General features: G+C 46.7%; 1 protein-coding gene across 3 annotated transcripts in view; it reads left to right on the forward strand.

Moving 5' to 3' along the window:
• HIPK3 (homeodomain interacting protein kinase 3) overlaps positions 1-20,750 on the forward strand; it is a 565,819-nt gene that overhangs the window by 283,191 nt on the left and 261,878 nt on the right. For all 3 annotated transcript variants that reach the window (XM_086955870.1, XM_086955868.1, XM_086955869.1), the window contains exon 5: positions 1,760-1,846. In XM_086955870.1, coding sequence (XP_086811996.1) covers positions 1,760-1,846 — 87 coding nt within the window. The remainder of the gene's footprint in view (positions 1-1,759; positions 1,847-20,750) is intronic.

Raw genomic sequence — 20,750 nt, forward strand, 5'->3', positions numbered from 1 at the left:
CTATCTTTGAAGGTGGCATTTTTAGTTGCCATAGCTTCAATCAAACGTGTTAGTTAGCTCTGGGCTTAAACCTTAGAAGAACCATTCTACCGCACCAATCCTAAATTGCTACCTAGTCTTTCGATTTCACCTCAACCAATCTATTGAATTGCCAGTCTTTTTTTCTCAACTTGATTCTGCTGCGGATAAAACTGTTCATACATTAGATGCCCAAAGAGCGCATATGTTCAACATTGATAGAACTAAAACTTTCATAATCTCTATATACAACATTTTGTCGCCTTTTCACCACCACACAAAGGCAAACCTATATCTAAATCCGGCATAGCCAGATGGATAGTAAAATGCATTAAGATTTGCTATGTTAATGCCTGAACCTCTTAACCTGTTCCTCCCAGAGCGCACACTACTCGTAAAAAGGTTGCAACCATTGCCTTTTTAGGAATATTCCCATAACTGACATATGTAAAGGAGCTTCATAGTCCACACCACACACTTTCACCAAACATTCTGTAGATGTTTTAGCACGCCAGCAACACATTGTAGGACAGGCAGTGCTACTTACCCATTTCGAAATCACTGCAACACCCACAGGTTAGACACCACTTCCCAAAAGAGACTGCTTTTGCAATCCATGCAGAGCATGTGTATCTACAGCCACAGAGCAAAATGTTACTTACCCTGTTTGTGGCATGTAGTGCTGTAGATTCACATGCGCCCACCCTCCTTCTCAGACACCTGTGATGGTTGCAGTTCATTACATTTATTTCACTATTTATTAATTTAGCATGGTCAGCGTATTACTTAACACTGACTTTACACTCTTTTCTGACCTGGCAGTAGGAAAGAAATTGAACAGTGGAGTTGATGCCCATGCTAATTACCACAGAGAAGAGGAGTTACTCGACCTTATGACTCTAACTTCTTCAAAGAATAACAACTTTCACAACTACGGACCCAACACTAGATGGCTTGAGTATGCAGAGCATATGAATCTACAGCACTACATGCCACGAACAGAAGCTTACATGGCACGTAATGTATTCCATAGGCTTTTAGACAATGCTTCAGTTAGGTGAGCACCTTGCAGCTCCCTTAACACTACTATCCTGCCTCTTTTCAAATCGTCATACAAAAACATTCACAAACCGCATGAGCACTAGCAAAGTCAAAAAGTCGGCAGCTAACCCCAGACCGATTGGCTTTGCCAATCCTGGTTTCGTTAGGGTATTGTACTACTTTACTTTTGGGCATGAGAATCCACATGCTGAAACATTTAGTTTCTTTAATTGCTTTTTTCATTTGCTTAGTAAAGATAAAATCTGTGGAGCTATACAGTATTTCCTGTACATGTTACAATGCTAAATCCTTAAAGCAAGTTAGTTGAAATAGCTCTTTAGGAAACAGAGCATTCTAAATAGTATATGTGCATGCACAGTGAATTGGAGACGGTATTCAGTTGTGTTTCTAACTAGGAATCCTTAGTTTCTGCTGCCACATGCTGGCTTCAAGCGTAAATGATTAATATGAGATCAAATTATTGAAAGCTAGAAAACTTTAGTTTACTTTGGGGGTTTTGTTGCACCTACTTATTAGATGCAGTTAGGCCGAGGAGTTTTGGTTTTGTCGATGGAGCTTGAGTGCAACATTTCAAGTCTCTGCACATATCAGTAACATTAAAGTCTATTTTCAGCTGAAAAGAGCAAAAGGAAATCTGACATTTTTACTGTAGAAATCAAGTTTATTTTTTCCTTTCCAGACACTGGAAGAACATGAGACTGAGACTGGGATGAAGTCTAAAGAGGCTCGAAAGTACATCTTCAACAGTTTGGATGACATTGTGCATGTGAGTGATGAGAGAAAAAAACCTTTTTTTTATATTTGTGGTGCATTGTGGCACATATTTGATTTGACTAGAATGGTATATGCTGCATGTTTTTCTTTTCTTTATGGTTTAGCTAGTGACCTCGTAGGACATCGAATTCTGAATGGTGCTTGCTGGATACAAAATGTGTAACTTTTTTAGGTCGAGGCTACTGTCTCACTGCGAAGCAGTGGGCGGAGCCGAATATTTTATGACTTCTACAGTGGAGCTTTAACCTGCCTCTCTCTTCCACTGGCTAGCTTCGTAAATGGAGGCTAGCCATTGTAAGAGAGATGTGTCAATCATTCTTGGAGCAGATTCGTAAGAGTTTGTGTTTTTTTTAGCTCCGCCCCTTTTTCCGTCATGCAGCGGTAGGCGTTTTTTTTTCTTTTTTTTCTTTCAAGGCATGTTTTTGTCATTCCTATCGTGTCTGTTGCAGGGGTGGGCACTGTTGTCATTTCCGACTCTGTCCCTTGAGCAAACTTACGCCCCCTCCCCCTGACCCTCCCCCCTCTCCCGGTGGACCATTTTCAGGAGCGACACTTGTGGAAGGGGGTGGGAGGTGCAGGTAGAACAGACCCCGGTAGCCTCTCTTCACAGGAGCAGCAGCAGGGAAGGGAGTTGAAGCGCTGTGAAGGTGAAAGCGCCTCCCCTCCTACAGGAATAGCAACAGAGCTGGCCCTCCGCGACTTCCTCTCAGAGTAGCGCTGCGTTCCACGTATGAGGTAGACCTCTTTAAAGAGCCACAAGCCGCCCCCACGCCCTGCCCGAGGAACCAGCCATCTCGCTTGTTCAGTGGGAGAATCCCAACCATTCCGCAGTTTAGCCTCCAGTAGCAGTTTCTCCCCCACACACCATGATAATCCAATCCCTGAATAATCAATCACTTGTGTTCTTTCCACTTCAGGTCCGCATTTGAGGAAGCGCCGGCGCCCCCTACAGCCCCCTCTGCTCAGGCACACATGGGTTCATGCTTTTGAATGGATAATGTGGGCGCTGCAGGCGAATCCCATACAGTGCCTTAGAAATGACAATCTTGCACCACGTGTGGAGCCGGAGTGTATTGTATTTATTGGTAACAGTATATAGCTGTTAATGTTTTGTGTTTGCCCTGTCTTCGGTACTATCGGAGCCTTTGCATGTCAGCAGGAAGGTTGCTGTACTGATAGTAGTGGCCACGTCTGCCATGGGACCGGCTCGCTTATGGCTGCAATGTGTGTTTACTCTGGCTTTTATGTTAAGACAATTTGAGTGCATAATCTGGGTGCATTACTATTTGCGCACAAGCATGCCTGCAGTCTGGTTCTCCAGGGAGCATGGCTGTGGCCCCAAGGTTAATGGGGACGTGCCTCTTCTCCTTCGGAGGGTCCTAGGGCTGGAGGTGATTTCTCTTCTCACCGCAGACTCCTGTGTCTCATATGAGTATTCCTCTTCTCCGTTACTCGGGACCCTCACCTGTTGATTAGATGAAAGCAGACATCATCCCCAGTGGTGTTCAGGGAGTGCATTCCTGTAATGTGTTTTGTTTGTGACCTGAGGAGTGGCTGCTGAGGCCTGAGCCTATTATTGCTCCGTGATTCCAGGGTATAGTCCATATTATGACCTAATTAAAGGAAGTCTCATCCATTCTGCGCCATCCTATGCTCCAGCTCAAGTATCCACGAGAACTCGTCCAAAATGTATGTAAAATCTGATCTGTCATTTTCTGCCAGGTGTTCATATTGTGTATTTCTTTCCTACTGTTCTGTATTCTTCCTTATTCCGCCTCGTCACCTGGCAGTATTTACCAACCTTTGTCTCCCTTATACAGATCCTAGATCGTTAATGCTTACTCCAGTATTGGAACTTTCATAGATTCCCATAGCTTGTATCATTCCCAGTCGTCGGAATGGGAGCCTCGGTAAATTATATATATATATATATATATATATATATATATATATATATATAACTATAAAAAGGTAGATAAACCGAAAAGAGGTACAAAAAAGGAAAAAATTAGGCCTAGCCCTTGTACTATTTTGTAGCCTATAGGTGTCCTTTTGAAAAAAGACCCAAATGTAGAGCACCAACCAATCAGATCAGCCTCACCCTGTAGAACCTTCCTGAGAAAGCTCAGAGCCTCAGATTTTCTACCGCACGTTGGTGATAGGGAGTCTCCCTAGAGCTCTGCTCTAGTTTTCTATTGAGGTACTGTTTTCTTCAAAAACTTTTCAGGAAATCTTTACATTTGTGATAATGCAGACAAGGAGAAGAAAAGCCTCTTCAGGCCTTGTGCCACATGTTCGAAAAAACGACTTTTTACTGAGGATAAGCATAAGGATTGTATTTACTGCTTATACCAGATCATAAGGTGGCAGACTGTAAAATCTGCAAAACCTTTTCAACTAAGACCTTACGTGACCGTGAGGGGCGTCTGCTGATTTGGTTGCAGAAGATGATGACAGGAGAGAAATGTATTTCCAGTGATGAAGACGATGCTTCATCTACTTTCAAAGAGGTCACAGAAGAGGGGTAGGTCCTCTGCTTCAGTTTCTTCGGAACCCCCCTCTAAGGCTGTGCGTGGGACCTCTGACAGGTCTGGCAAGCCTGGGCCTAACAAATCTCCTCACGGAAGTGAAAAGGAGAGGGAGAGGCCGGTACCTCAGGTACCAAAGTCAAGGAAGGAAGATGGCTTCGCTGGGCCATCCCATCAGGCTGATGGTTCGAAATCTTTCAAGAAGCCAGCTGTGGAGGGGACTTCAGCTGGCAGGAGTAAAGATGCGAAGACCTCGTCGACGGCATCGTCGTCGAGTTTGCCTACGACGACTGCATTTCCTTTGCCATCGAAGAAGAAGCTTACGTCGACGAGGGTAACATAGTCGACGACGACAATTACACCATCCATGAAGACGTCGACTACATTAGCGTCGACTAAGACGTCGACGACCTCAGTCCCGTCGACGATGAACTCGACGACAAGACCAATTCTATAGTCCACCTCGACAACGCCACTGTTGACGATGGAATGGTCGTTGTTGGAGAGGGCTGAATAGACGGATTACACCGGAGATGACTTCGTCAAGGAAGGTACCTTCATTGCCTCCGGCCTTATTGCTTGATGAAGAGGATTACTCGGAAGAGGAGGATGGTGAATTTGGGGATGCGTATAGCCCATCACAGTTGCACCTAAAGAATCATGACTCAGAGCCTGAGAACAAATATTTTTATCAACAACAACAGCAGCAAGAGGATCGCGTACAATACCAAGAAGTACCGAACCAGCAGGGTATGGTTTCTATGCCGTTGTCTCTGCTCACAGACTTGCGAGCTATGTTGGAGGAATATCGTGGCAGGCAAGCGGCGCTTCCAGTACAAGGACAGGCACCGGAGCAACCACAGACGTCGACTACTTCCTCTTCACGGCCACAGCAGGTGGATGAGGCTGTAGATATTCCTCAGAGGGTAGAGCCTACCCAGGTTGACACTTCAGAGGATGAGGAAGAGCATAATCAGGCTCAGGATCCAGATGTTGAATGGGATCAATATGTGATTCCGGATCCGGCGTCGCCAATACCGGACCCGGTTGACTCACCTCCGGCGGACGTGGGAGGTTTACACAACTTGATGGATAGAGCCACAGCACGGTTTCAGCTCTCCATGCGTTCAACTATTACAGATTGTTTCTTATACGATTTTAAAAATCATATCGCAAGGCTGTCCGCTCCATTCCCATTGTGGAACACATATGGAAAGAGGGAAAGAAGGTCATGCAGACGCCGGCTACGGTTATTCCAACTTTCCACGTTTAGAAAAGAAATATAAGGCACCAGATGACAGTCCAGCTTGCCTTATTGGACAACCAAGACTGGATTCGGTGTTGTCGCAAGCGGCTCAAAGAAAGTCACGCAATCCATCGGCTCCTCTTACAGCTCCGCCGGACAGAGAAGGAAGACGATTAGATAACGCAGGGAAGCGTTTTTCGTCTATTTCAAGTTTGCTGTTCAGGGCTTCCAATGCCCTAGCAATCCTAGCACGGTACGACCGTCAAATGTGGAGCGATATCTCTCCATACCTGGATCAGCTCCCAAGCGACCCTAAAGCTGAGGCCCAGAAACTCTTGGAGGAGGGACAACGTTCCTCATCTGAAATGATTGAGTGCGCGATGGACATCGCTACCACCGCTTTCCGCGCTCTAGGGGGAGCGGCGGTTCTTAGACGACAGGGCTGGTTGCGAGCAACCTGGTTCCGCCCAGAAGTCCAAAATAAAATCCTGGACTTACCCTTTGACTGGGACATGCTGTTTGGGAAACATGTTGATGAGGCTCTACAGGGAATAAAGAAGGACACGGAGACGTCTCGGTCCTTAGGCACATTACAGTATAGGAAGACACCTTTCTGTGGAGGAAGAGGATTCACATCAACAAGAGGCGGTTACCAACAACAACGCTATACTCAACAATCGCAATCGTACAGGCCTCAGTACGGTAACCAGTACTATCAGCGTCAATCGCAATCTTTCTCTCGCCAGAACTCACGCGGGCGGCAGGGTCGTCCAGGCAGGGACGCCTCCAAGCGTCAATAGCGGCCTCGTGACTCTGCCAACTGTTCCTCTGCCCCATGTGTCACCTGTGGGCGGCAGGATCTCTACATCTGAGCAGCTGGGAACTAATAACATCGGATCAGTGGGTATTGAACATCATCCGTCAAGGACACACATTGGAGTTTCAGGATCTTCCACCGTACAGAGCTCCCCACGCCACCATTACAAAACACCTAAGCCTTCTGCAAATGGAAGTTCAACAAATGCTTCAGAAAGGGGCGATACAGCGTGTCCCTCTATTGCAAAGAGGAGAAGGCTTCTATTCCAGGTTTTTCCTGATTCAAAAGACCAAGGACAAGTGGCGTCCAATCCTGGACTTAATGGAGCTCAACAACTATCTCATGAACTTTCCTTTCAGATGATTACACTCCAGGATATCTTGCGCCTCCTGAATCCAGGAAACATTATGGCAACGTTAGACCTGGAAGATGCCTACTTCCATATCCCAATCCACCCAGCTCAGACGTTTTCTTCGCTTCACAGTGGGCAAGAGTCACTTCCAATTTATGGTGCTCCCATTTGGGCTGAGATCAACGCCAAGGATATTCACGAAGGTGCTGGCCCCGTGGCAGCTTTTCTGAGAAGACAGTCGCTAGAGGTTTTCCCATGCTTGGACGACTGGCTGCTAAAGGCACCGAGTTATCAAGAGGCTACAAGAGCAGTAGAGACATGTTTGCTTCTCTTCGATCAACTAGGATTCCAGCTCAACAGAGAAAAGTCGGTCCTTCGGCCGGCCAATTCGGTGAAATTCCTGGGCGCTCTTATAGATACGCAGGTTTGCAAAGCTTTCCCATCAGAGGAAAGACAAACAAAACTCATTTCTTCGGCCAGTCGGCTACAAAAGAGGCAGTCCGTGTCGGTCAGGATGTACAAGTCTCTTCTAGGGTCGATTTCATCTTGTATTCAATTGATTCCGTACTGCAGACTGCGAATGCGTCCCTTCCAAGAACAACTAGACCTCCAGTGGAGGCAAGTGGACGGGTCTTTCAACGACAAGGTCAAGGTCACTATACAGATGAAACGGGCGGCTGCCTGGTGGATAAAAGGTTCTCGCCTCTCGGTGGGTCTCAGTTTCAGATTGCCTCTAGCCCCTCAAGTCATTACAACAGATGCCTCCCTTCAGGGATGGGGAGTGGTCATGCAAGACCTCCAAGTCAGTGGGCATTGGACGCCGGTGGAACGTCGTCTACATATCAATATTCTAGAGCTGAGAGCCATTCGGTTCGCTTTGCTAGCATTCCTACCAAGGATAAGGAACTCTTCCATCCTAGTGCGTACAGACAACACCACAGCCATGCACTGTGTCAAACAGGGTGGCACAAGATCGACACAGCTGTCCAAGGAAGCTCAGCTGCTGTGGAAATGGGCGATTTCGCAAAACATCGTGCTGGTGTCAGAGCATCTGCCAGGTGTGGACAATACAAAGGCGGATACTCTGAGTCGCCTAAGAGTGATGTCTCACGAATGGGAATTGGACGATTCAGTGATCAAGGAGATATTCGCCCACTGGGGCACACCAGCGATCGACCTGTTCGCCACGCCGGCAAACAAGAAATGCCGGTATTATGCAAGCAGGGAACACCATCGGGCATCGCTGGGGAATGCGCTTTTGATGTCTTGGTCCGGCACATTTTGTTACGCCTTTCCTCCGTTCCCACTAATTCCACGAGTCCTCAGGAAGCTCAAAATCGACCAATGCAGGATGATTCTGATTGCTCCCGCCTGGGCTCGCCAGTTTTGGTTCACGGAACTTCTCCTTCTGTCTCAGGACCATCCCATACATCTCCGACCCTGCCAGTCGCTTCTGTCCATGTCAAACGGACAGGTTCTCCACCCGAACCCGGACTCACTTCAATTGGCAGCATGGCTCCTGAGCACAGAGTTCCGAGATCTAGACATTCCTGAAGAATGCAGACTCATCTTGGCTCAGGCGCGAGCGCCTAGCACGAATAGGACATATGGAGCAAAGTGGAAACGCTTCTGCGTATGGTGCCAGCGAGAAGGGGTGCACCCTTTTTCATCTGATCCACACCAACTCTTGCCATATATCCTGTCTTTAGCTCAGACAGGTCTTGCCCATTCTTCCATCAAGGTCCACTTGGCGGCAATCTCCAGGTATAGAAGGACCGGGTTTAGTCCTTCACTTTTGTCAACAAGAGTCATAAAACAATTCTTGAAAGGACTGTTCAGGGTGTTTCCACCAATCCGACCACCTCCTGTTTGGCATCTAAATGTGGTCCTGGCCCAACTAATGAGGCCTGCTTTTGAACCGATTCATAAATCTGACTTGAAATTCTTGTCATGGAAGGTGGCCCTTCTCCTCGCTCTCACATCGGCGAGGAGAGTGGGGGAACTGCAGGCTCTGACCATTAAAGAGCCCTTTCTACAGTTCAAGAATGATACCTTAATCCTTAGAATGAACCCCAAATTTATTCCAAAAGTACCTACGGACTTTCATTTGAATGAACTAGTTGTTCTGAATTAATTTTTTCCTCGGCCTTCCACTCCGGCTGAGAGAGCACTACATTCTCTAGACGTCCAGAGATGTCTCAAATTCTATCTTCAACGCATGGCTGGGTTTAGGAAGTCACCTCAGCTGTTTGTGGCTTTTGGAGCCCCTTGAAAGGGGTTTCCGTTATCAAAGCAGGGGATCTCCAGATGGATATCTAGTGCAATCCGTTTCTGCCACCAGGCGGCGGGGAAGCCCCTGGAAGGACAGGTTAAAGCACACTTCACGCGGTCTATCTCCTCTTCAACGGCGTTGTTTGCAGGAGTATCGATAAAGGACTTCTGCAGAGCGGCCACCTGGAGCAGTACTCATACCTTTACAAGACACTACTGCTTGAACTCCTCCGCTAAAGGGGATGCAGCTGTTTGGCAAGCGGTCCTGAGAAATCTCTTCCAGTGAGCGGTGAGTTTTCCTTTCTACCCTCCTTCCTTTTCATTCACATTTCGTTATTTATATTGTTGAGTTTTTTACATGTACTAGAATATGATGGTGTCATTGTATTTGATTATGTGAGATTACTGGAATTTTATACACGAAATGTGATGTGTACTACTGCTATCTACTCTGATACAAGCTATGGGAATCTATGAAAGTTCCAATACTGGAGTAAGAAACAAGTTACTTACCTGTAACTTTAGTTCTCCAGTATTGGTAACTTTCATAGATTCCCATGCGCCCACCCGCCTCCCCTGGGAAAGCTCACCCCTTTTTTAGCATATGTCATGAGCTATACAACGGCTAGGAAAATCTGAGGCTCTGAGCTTTCTCAGGAAGGTTCTACAGGGTGAGGCTGATCTGATTGGTTGGTGCTCTACATTTGGGTCCTTTTTTCAAAAGGACACCTATAGGCTACAAAATAGTACAAGGGCTAGGCCTAATTTTTTCCTTTTTTGTACCTCTTTTCGGTTTATCTACCTTTTTTATAGTTACATACATATATATATATATATGTGTGTATCAAAACAAATACTCCGACCACTTCCACCAAAGCCTCGGCGGCGAAGAAGGAGAAGCAAACCACTTCTTTGTAGGCAAGATGTTATTTATTCAACCTTATCACAGCAGCAATCGACAGATGACGCGTTTCGGGCTCGGAAGCCCTTGATCACATAGAGACTGTTTTAGGTTGTAGCCATTTAAATGTTATGCCCTTCCTACTCAGGTCACATGGTCAGCAAGTTCACCATAAAGCTAGTAGACAGACTAAACGACTTTCTACATGGGCTCAATTTTTCAAATGTTACAAACTTAAATAACACTTGCATTGCTACCCAATTATAACGAAATCAACCCTTTTGTTTATATTTCGTAAAAAAGGCAAAAAATTATTATTTTCAAATATCGTAATCAAAATTCGATTGCATAATTATTTACAATCCATTCCTTGTAAAGTCTTGTTTTACATATATATATTACTGGATGAATCCATATATGAAATGTTATGTGCAAGAAAAACTCGACCTTCCTAACTGCATAAATGAATAGAAAAACTTGCTTCAATCAAGATACTGGTTAAAAAGAATGTGCAACATAGAGCATAGCAGCAATTCTGTGCAAGAAATAGTGCAGGATAAAATAATTTCAAAATATAAATACATTTTGAAATAACAAGGCAGAAAAAAGAAGAAATAGGTTGCGACATCAGATATTAGATTCAGTTTGAAACCAAGAAACATGTCCATGGCATTTACATCTTCCCCATCTTCAGTACACAAACCACTGTACTTTTTCCTGACCATAGTGCAAATTGGCAAGGTAAGATGTTGACAACTCTCCTATACTTAATGAAGGGAGGCCTAGATCTCCTTACAAAAACCAATTGTTAAAAACCTACATATTGTAGGATATTTGCGATCAGATCCATAGTTCATTCTTGAATACATGCAATTATTATCAGACCATGCGGCAACAATTAAGAATATTAAAGACAGGTGTACATGTCTTCCGTGTTATTGAGTCCATTTGGACATTTACTATCGAAGTTGAGAATGAACTTAGTCTCTAATCTTCTGAGTAATGCCTCTCTGTTTCCTCCTCTGCGCTGTTTTGGGACGGAGGATACCACATAATATTGCAAACAGGATAAGTTGTTTCCATGCATCTGTTTGAAGTGGCGTGCCACAGGATAATTAGGGTCACTGTGCAAAATTGCACGTAAATGCTGTAAAATTCTCACCTGCACCTGTAGCTTGGTACTTCCAATATAATTGAGACCACAGGTACATTGAGAACGTAGACTGCGAATTCAGTCTTACAATTATAATTGCCCATTATTTTTTGTGGTGTTGGACAGAATGGAGTCAGATATTCAGTTTTGTTCACCCCAAATCTACATGCACGGCATGTGGAGCATTTATAAAAACCTGATTTGGGTTTGAGCCAGTTTGGTTTAGTTCTTATTTCAGGACTAGTTGGATCCAATACAGATCCCATGTTCCTTGCTCTGCTAAATGTAATAGTAGGGCTGGGGGGTAAATTCATTCTTAACACGGGATCAGTTAAGACTATCGCCCAGTTCTTGTTCACAATAGATCTGATTTTCCGTTCATTCTCACTGTACGCTGTTATCAATCTTGGACATTGATCATACTCGTTCATCTCAGAAGTGGCTATCAGTTCAGGAGAGTCATTAGGATCTACTATTTCCTCTCTAGGTGGTGGTAACAGACTGGCTCGGGATCTGAGAGCGGTTTTAGTAAGTGCTGTTGTCAGTATTTTATCCGAATAGCCTCATGCTTTCATTCGTTGTATAGATTCTGCAGCACAAGCATTATATTCAATGCCAGTGCTGCATATCCTTTTGAGGCGTAAAAGCTCTCCATAAGGGATGCTGGCAACAAGGTGCCTGGGATGTGCACTGGAGGCGTGAAGTGTTATATTGCCCGCAGTGGGCTTTCTGAATAAGGTACTTTCTACCCTTCCATCCACCACATATAACTTGACATCCAGGAACTCTATACTAGAGTTATCAATGTGGGAGGTAAAGTGGAGATTTAAATTATTCACATTGATGTTGTCTATGAACTCTACTGCCTTTTCTTTACTTCCTTGCCATACGATGAAAATATCATCAATATACCTAAGGAAGTATTTGATGTTAGTGTCAAAGATAGAAGAATAGTCCTTCTTGAGAACCTGCTCCTCCCACCAGCCAACGTGCAAGCACGCATAGCTGGGGGAGAAGCAGACTCCCATTGCCACACCCCTCAGTTGCTTAAATAATTCCTTCCCAAAAAGAAAGAAATTATTGTTTAGGCACCAGCTCATTAAATTGATTAAAGCCTTGTTGTGCTGATAAAACTCGCACGGTCTTTGGTCCAAAAATAATTTTACTGCTTTAAGCCCTGCCTGGTGGTCAATGCTGGTATATAAAGACTCAATGTCTAATGAGATGAGATACATTTCTCCTGACTATCGCATATTTTCCACTTTACTGAGAAAATCCCCAGTATCCTTAATGTAACTAGGCAGGGATTTAACAAGATTCTGTAGGAAAAAATCCACGTATTGACCAACCTGTTCCGCTACACTCCCTATAGCAGAAATGATGGGTCTGCCAGGGATGGGAGAAACACCTTTATGTACTTTCGGTATTAAATAAAGAACCGGCACAATTGGATTGTCATTATACATAAATTTAAATTCATCATTAGATACTAGTCCATCTCTACGCAATTGCATCAACAATTTTTTAAGAGATTCAATGGCTGTATTATAGTTTTTGATGTTGGACAGCTCGTAACAGTCAACATTGTTAAGTTGACGTTTCGCCTCTTTGATGTACTCCTCTCGGGCCAGATTACTAAATTGCCGCCCTTGTCAGATTTTTTGACTATGATTTCATTGTTCTCCCCCAATGTTTTCATGATTTTGGCATAGTCTCTTTTCTTTTGCTGGATATGTTTTTTCCTTTTCATCCTTTTGGACTGTACTTGTATGTTTAATTTTTTGATATCTTCCACCACACAGTCGTGAAAAGTGTCCAAAGCGTCTCTGGTCATCATGGGAATATACTTAGATTTTTTCTTAAAGGGGCTGATCCCAGCTCCTTTTTGTAGCAGGTTGATATTTCTAATTCTGGTCTGAGTGGAAGGATCACAGCTAGTGTCGTCAAAATTATATATATAATTTACCGAGGCTCCCATTCCGACGACGGGGAATGATACAAGCTATGGGAATCTATGAAAGTTACCAATACTGGAGAACTAAAGTTACAGGTAAGTAACTTGTTTCTTCAAAGGCATTGTGAAAGTGTAGAAGGTGACAGCTCAGTTGGTGTGGTAATCAAAAAATGGGGGGTTGATTTATTGCCCCAACAATCCTTTAGTGATCGGTCACTGGCCACAGAGAGGGTTCAGTGGCAGTATTTGGACTGGAAGCATCCATAGCTGCAACGTTTTCCATGGCCCTGCATAATATATTGGTCCAGTCCACATTTGTTTCCTCTGAATTTTGGGACTTTTAGTCCTATTTTCATAATGGAATAAACCAAGTTAAAAAAATCTCTCTGGAGCAGCACATCACACATGGGCCTGGGAAGCTTGGCCTGGCTGAGCACCTTTTCTCCCCAGGGACTGGGCACCTTTTTTTGCTGACAGGAGCTGTCTCCCTGGAATCTGAACAGTTAAGGGGTCACATTCCATCTAAATCCTTTTTCCTGCAAGATCGAGCTGCTAAATTGGCAGTTCCTATTAGTACCCCAGCCATCCCCTTAGCTTTATTGCCTTGTTCCACTCTCCTCCTGTGTTGTAATGCTATTCCCATCACTTCTGCCCTCCTCCCGCTTTACTTGATATTGCCGCCCCCATCTGCCATCCGTCATGTTGCTTACTCCCTTCTGCCTTTATCTGTTGTACTTGTTGGCCCACCCCCGCCTACCATAGCAAAAGTGCTATAACCGTGCAAGTGCTAACGGTGTCATAGCACTGTCTGTGCGTGGGTGGCTCCAAGATGTAGAGCTGTTGATGCATTCTAATAGCTCCCAGATGGCTCAGACAGCATTGGTTTGCGGAGCTCCTGCTGTTCTCTGAGACCAATCCCATTCTGTCTACCCAGGATCCACAACCACCTGATGAGGAGCAACTAACAGATCCTGATCCGGACCCAGCCTCTCTCCAGTTACATGCATGACTCATGAATTCTGGAAAGCAAATCTCTCCCTACACTACAGGGACAGTCTGGCCAAAGCGAGGGCCGAATTAACAAACAAAAACACATACAAATTTAAATGGAAAAGGTTCTGCTTATGGTGCCAGCAATCAAACCTCCATCCCTTGGAAGCATCCCCATCTAATTCTGCCATACCTACTCTTTAGATTCAGATGGTCCTCTCAATCTCCCTCTCTGAGTAGGTTAGTCAAATAATTCATAAAGGGAATGTTCAGAGCTTTCCCTCTAGTAATGTCTTCCCCCAGAATGGCATCTCATTGTGGTTCTCTCACTGCTTATGATGGTGCCATTTAAGCCCATTCACAGGGCAGATCTCTGATTTCTCACCTGGAAGGCCGCTCTGTTATCCAGTATTATGGGTGTCTTTCATAGATTAACATGCCTGAATCATTCCCCGTTGTCGAGACTGGAGTCTCTGGTACATAGAAAAGTAATGTCTTATAGACCTACATAGAGAATAGTAGGCCTAGAAGCCTCACCTTGGTAACATATCCATGTCCTTTTGTAAAAACTATAGAGAAGAGCCAATCAGCTGCCACCTCCCTCTAGAACCTTCCTGTCAGGAGCCTCAGTCCCTCAGATTTTCTACCGCACGTTGTGCTAAGGGAATCTCCTCTGAGCTCTGCTCAGATTCTGTGTTTTTTGCACTTTAATAAATAACTTTGTTGTCAAGGATTCTTTTCTAGTATGGATTATCTTCAAATACATTCTTTAAAGAAGGTCTGGTAAGGAAAGACTGCAAGGTATGTCGCTCTTTCTCAAGTACGTTTTTTGAGAGGTCGTGAAGGGCGACTTTTAATATGGTGTCAAACACTAAGACCAGAAAGGAGGTTTTTTATTTTCTCCAGTGAAAGTGATGAGGCGTTGACCTCAACATCTAGGAGATCTCAAAAGAGAAGATAATCTCCTCATACTTATTCCTCAGGGGAACGTCCTGAGAAGGCCCTCAAAAAGACCACTCGTGGGTCTTCTGGGCGCAGGTCTTCAAAATCTCCTCACTCTGTGAAAAAGGAGAGTAAAGAACTTGCTTTCGGAGAAAAATCATGTAAAAAAGACTACTTCGGAGCTGTCAAAATCACTCCTCTGGTCATAGGACCCTTCAGGAAGGCGTCTTCTATACCTCATGAGGTAAAGACTAAAAAGCCAACATCGTCAACAGGATCGTCGACTAAGAAACCATCATCATTGCCTATTACTGCCTCTTCGTCTACGATGGCCTCGTCTACGATGGCCTCGTCTACGATGGCCTCGTCTATGACGGCTCGTCTATGACGGCCTGTGTAAGGCGTCGACGATGGCCTAGTCTATGATGCCCTCGTCTACGACGGCCTGTTGACAGCATCGACGATGGCCTCGTCTACGATAACCTCGTCTACGACGGCCTCGTCTACGACGGCCTCGTCTACGACGGCCTCGTCTACGACGGCCTCGTCGACGACGGCCTCGTCGACGATGGCCTAGTCGACGATGGCCTAGTCGACGATGGCCTAGTCGACGATGGCCTAGTCGACGATGGCCTAGTCGACGATGGCCTAGTCGACGATGGCCTAGTCGACGATGGCCTACCATGGCCTCGTCTACCATGGCCTCGTCTACCATGGCCTCGTCTACCATGGCCTCGTCTATGACTGCTCGTCTATGACGTCGACGATGGCTTCGTCTATGACTGCTCGTCTATGACGTCGACGATGGCCTCATCTACGATGGCCTTGTCTATGACGTCTACGATGGCCTCGTCTACGAAGGCTCGTCTATGACGTCTACGATGGCCTCGTCTACGATGGCCTCGTCTACCATGGCCTCGTCTACCATGGCCTCGTCTACCATGGCCTCGTCTACCATGGCCTCGTCTACCATGGCCTCGTCTACCATGGCCTCGCCTACCATGGCCTCGTCTACGACGGCGTCGTCTACGATGGCCTCGTCTATGACGGCTCGTCTATGACGTCTACCATGGCCTCGTCTACCATGGCCTCGCCTACCATGGCCTCGTCTACGACGGCGTCGTCTACGATGGCCTCGTCTATGACGGCTCGTCTATGACGTCTACCATGGCCTCGTCTATGACTGCTCGTCTATGACGTCTACGATGGCCTCGTCTATGACGTCTACGATGGCCTCGTCTATGACGTCTACGATGGCCTCGTCTATGACGTCTACGATGGCCTCGTCTATGACGTCTACGATGGCCTCGTCTATGACGTCTACGATGGCCTCGTCAAAGACGTCTACGATGGCCTCGTCTACGATGGCCTAGTCTATGACGTCTACGATGGCCTCGTCTACGATGGCCTCGTCTATGACGTCTACGATGGCCTCGTCTACGATGGCCTCGTCTACGGTGGCCTCGTCTACGAAGGCTCATCTATGACGTCTACGATGGCTTCGTCTACGATGGCCTCGTCTACGAAGGCTCATCTATGACGTCTACGATGGCTTCGTCTACGATGGCCTCGTCTACGAAGGCTAGTCTATGACGTCTTCGATGGCCTAGTCTACGATGGCCTCGTCTACCATGGCCTCGTCTACCATGGCCTCGTCTACCATGGCCTCGTCTACGACGGCGTAGTCTACGACGGCGTCGTCGACGATGGCCTAGTCTACGACGGATAGTCTATGGCGGCGCCTACGACGGCCTCGTCTATGACTGCTCGTCTACAACGGCATAGTCTATGACTGCGATCTCGTCGATGATGGCCTAGTCGACGATGGCCTACCATGGCCTCGTCTACCATGGCCTCGTCTACCATGGCCTCGTCTACCATGGCCTCGTCTATGACTGCTCGTCTATGACGTCGACGATGGCTTCGTCTATGACTGCTCGTCTATGACGTCGACGATGGCCTCATCTACGATGGCCTTGTCTATGACGTCTACGATGGCCTCGTCTACGAAGGCTCGTCTATGACGTCTACGATGGCCTCGTCTACCATGGCCTCGTCTACCATGGCCTCGTCTACCATGGCCTCGTCTACCATGGCCTCGTCTACCATGGCCTCGTCTACCATGGCCTCGCCTACCATGGCCTCGTCTACGACGGCGTCGTCTACGATGGCCTCGTCTATGACGGCTCGTCTATGACGTCTACCATGGCCTCGTCTACCATGGCCTCGCCTACCATGGCCTCGTCTACGACGGCGTCGTCTACGATGGCCTCGTCTATGACGGCTCGTCTATGACGTCTACCATGGCCTCGTCTATGACTGCTCGTCTATGACGTCTACGATGGCCTCGTCTATGACGTCTACGATGGCCTCGTCTATGACGTCTACGATGGCCTCGTCTATGACGTCTACGATGGCCTCGTCTATGACGTCTACGATGGCCTCGTCTATGACGTCTACGATGGCCTCGTCTATGACGTCTACGATGGCCTCGTCAAAGACGTCTACGATGGCCTCGTCTACGATGGCCTAGTCTATGACGTCTACGATGGCCTCGTCTACGATGGCCTCGTCTATGACGTCTACGATGGCCTCGTCTACGATGGCCTCGTCTATGACGTCTACGATGGCCTCGTCTACGATGGCCTCGTCTACGGTGGCCTCGTCTACGAAGGCTCATCTATGACGTCTACGATGGCTTCGTCTACGATGGCCTCGTCTACGAAGGCTCATCTATGACGTCTACGATGGCTTCGTCTACGATGGCCTCGTCTACGAAGGCTAGTCTATGACGTCTTCGATGGCCTAGTCTACGATGGCCTCGTCTACCATGGCCTCGTCTACCATGGCCTCGCCTACCATGGCCTCGTCTACGACGGCGTAGTCTACGACGGCGTCGTCGACGATGGCCTAGTCTACGACGGATAGTCTATGGCGGCGCCTACGACGGCCTCGTCTATGACTGCTCGTCTACAACGGCATAGTCTATGACTGCGATCTCGTCGACTGACTCGTCGACGAGGGAAATTCCGACAATTCTGGAATCTCTTATTATGTGGTGGAAAGAGCTGCTCAATGTTTTAAGATCTCAATGATCTCTCAAGAACAGGTCTGCTTCTTGTATGAATTCAAAGAACCTCTCAAGAAGGCAGTAAGGTCAATACCGATTATCGATTACCTATAGTCAGAAGCGGTAAAGGTCATGCAGAACCCCTCCTTTGTATCACCAAGAAGTATAAGGCGCCAGATACAGCACCAGCGCGTTTAACAGGAATCCTAAGCCGGACTCCATGGTGACACAGGCGGCCCAGAAGACCTCCAGGAATCCTTCAGCCCCTTTGTCGCTTTCTCCTGATAAGGAGGGAAGAAGAGTGGACAACATTGGGAACAGGTTTTCCTCAATGTCAGCAATGACGGTAAAGGCCGCGAACGCCCTAGCGCTCTTGGGACGCTATAATAGACAATTGTTGGCACTCATAGCCCCATACCTGTCGGAATTGCCAGATTCACCCAAAGAGGAAATAAAGAGGATTCTGCTAGATGGTGAAGCATCGGCGTCAGAAATTATAGACTGAGCGATGGATATCGCTATGACAGGGTTCCGCCAGTTGGCTTGAGTGGCAGTCTTGCGGCTCCAAGGATGGCTAAAGGCAACCTCTTTCCGTCCTGAGGTGCAGACAAAGGTTTTGGACAGGCCATATGATACCCAGTTACTATTTGGCACAAAATATTTACGAAGCAGACGCTGCGAGAGCTTTGGGCACTCTTCAGTATAAGAACCATTCCTTAAGTAGAAATCGAGGAAGAGGACAGTCTTCCTACAGAGGAAATTAATAAAACAAGGCTTCCTGCTCTTCAGGCCAGAGTAGACAGCAATACCAACAGCGCCAACAGCAGCAAAACAAGCAATCCTTTTTTGGGGAAGTCGTCCTTTCAAGGTAAAGGACAGCGGAAGTAACAAAAATCTACGGCTGCTTCTACGAGAGATCTCGATTTATGCTGCAAAAAGGAGCAATAGAGAGAGTACCTCCATCTCAGAAGGGAAAATGGTTTTATCCCCGCTTAGGGCTCTCCAAATTCCTAAGAATCAGTCGTTTCGCATGGTAACGATCCAGGAGGTCTTGCAACTACTGTAATAGCAGGATTTTAGGGCGTCCCTAGACCTACAGGACGCTTACTTCCATTTCCCAATTCACAGGAATCACAAAAAGTTACTTGCCATTTGCAGTAGCGGGCAGACACTTGCAGTTTCGCGTTCTGCCCTTTGGGCTCAAGTCTGCACCGCGCATATTCATGAAATGTCGTACCCCGGTGGCGGCATATCTCAGACAGTGCCATCACCAAGTCTTTCTGTATCTGAATGACTGGCTGATCAAGGCTCCATCCTTAGAAGACGTGTCCAGGTCTTCCAACGCTAGTTTAAAGCTTTTCGATTGCTTGGGTCTCACCCTCAATCAGGAAAAATCGGTCATACAACCTTCTCAGTGCATCAGTTTCCTAGGTGCAACCCTGGACACACGGTCAGCAAAAGCTTTACCATCCAGAGAAAGGATGAACAAGCTCCTTGCACTAGCTGCTATAGTAGCCTCAAAGAAAGTCTTGACAGTCAGCCTCTTCAAATCCCTCCTGGGGATGATGTCATCGGATATCCTCCGATTCCTCACTGTCTACTGTGAATGAGACCTCTACAGGAGGCGCTCTCAAAGCAGTGGGTCTAATGCACAGGGTCATTCGACGACCACATAAAAGTGAATCCTCAGATGGTCGGAGCCCTGCAATGGTGGATGTCATCTCAAAACCTGTCTCAAGGCTTGTCATTCCTGCTTCTGGCTGCTCTTCATGTTGTCACAACAGGCGCCTCATTGGAAGGCTGGGGAGTTTTTTCTGCAAGAGCTACAGATAAGCGGGATTTGGTCTCCTATGGAGAAGAAACTACATATCAATCTGCTCGAACTGCGGGCAGTCTTCCTGGCCCTTCAAGCATTCCTGCCAAGAATCAAACATTCCCTGGTGCTCGTCCGGACAGACAACACCACAACTATGCACTACCTCAACAAACAGGGAGGGACACGCTCGCTGACGCTCTTTCGCGAGTCACAAAAAATCTGGAATTGACTCCTACTCCACAATGTAACCCTAAGGGCGGAATATGTCCCAGACACGGACAATGTGCTCGCCGACGCATTGGGCAGGCAGAAAACATCGTCACACGAGTGGGAGCTAGATCAACAAATTATCGACCAGATCTTCTCCAGATGGGGCACGCCGCAAATCTATCTATTTGCTGCGAGAATGAACGCCAAATGCCAACACTTCGCAAGTTGGCATCCCCAGTCAGGGTCTCTAGGGAATGCATTTTCCATCGCATGGCGCAACGTCTTTGTGTACGCCTTTCCGCCATTCCTGATGCTTCCCAGAGTCCTCAGGAAAATTTAGGTGGAGCCTTTTACTCTAATTTTAATAGCCCCAACTTGGCCGGGGCAACATTGGTTCACAGAGCTCCACAGTCTATCCCTGGAGCCACCGATCCACCTGCGGCACCATCCAGGTCTATTCACAATGAACAACAATCAAGCTCAACATCCGGTTCTGAAGTCTCTCAGGTTAGCTGCCGGGCTCCTGAGTTCCGAGAGTTCCACAGTCTAAATATTCCACTAGGCTGTGTAGAGACATTCTTGCCAGAGCAAGGGCGGATAGCACGACCAAAACGTATTCCCTGAAATGGAAGCGTTTTTGTGTTTG

This window comes from Lissotriton vulgaris, chromosome 2_1 (genome assembly GCF_964263255.1).
Source record: "Lissotriton vulgaris chromosome 2_1, aLisVul1.2, whole genome shotgun sequence".
NCBI lineage: Eukaryota > Metazoa > Chordata > Amphibia > Caudata > Salamandridae > Lissotriton > Lissotriton vulgaris.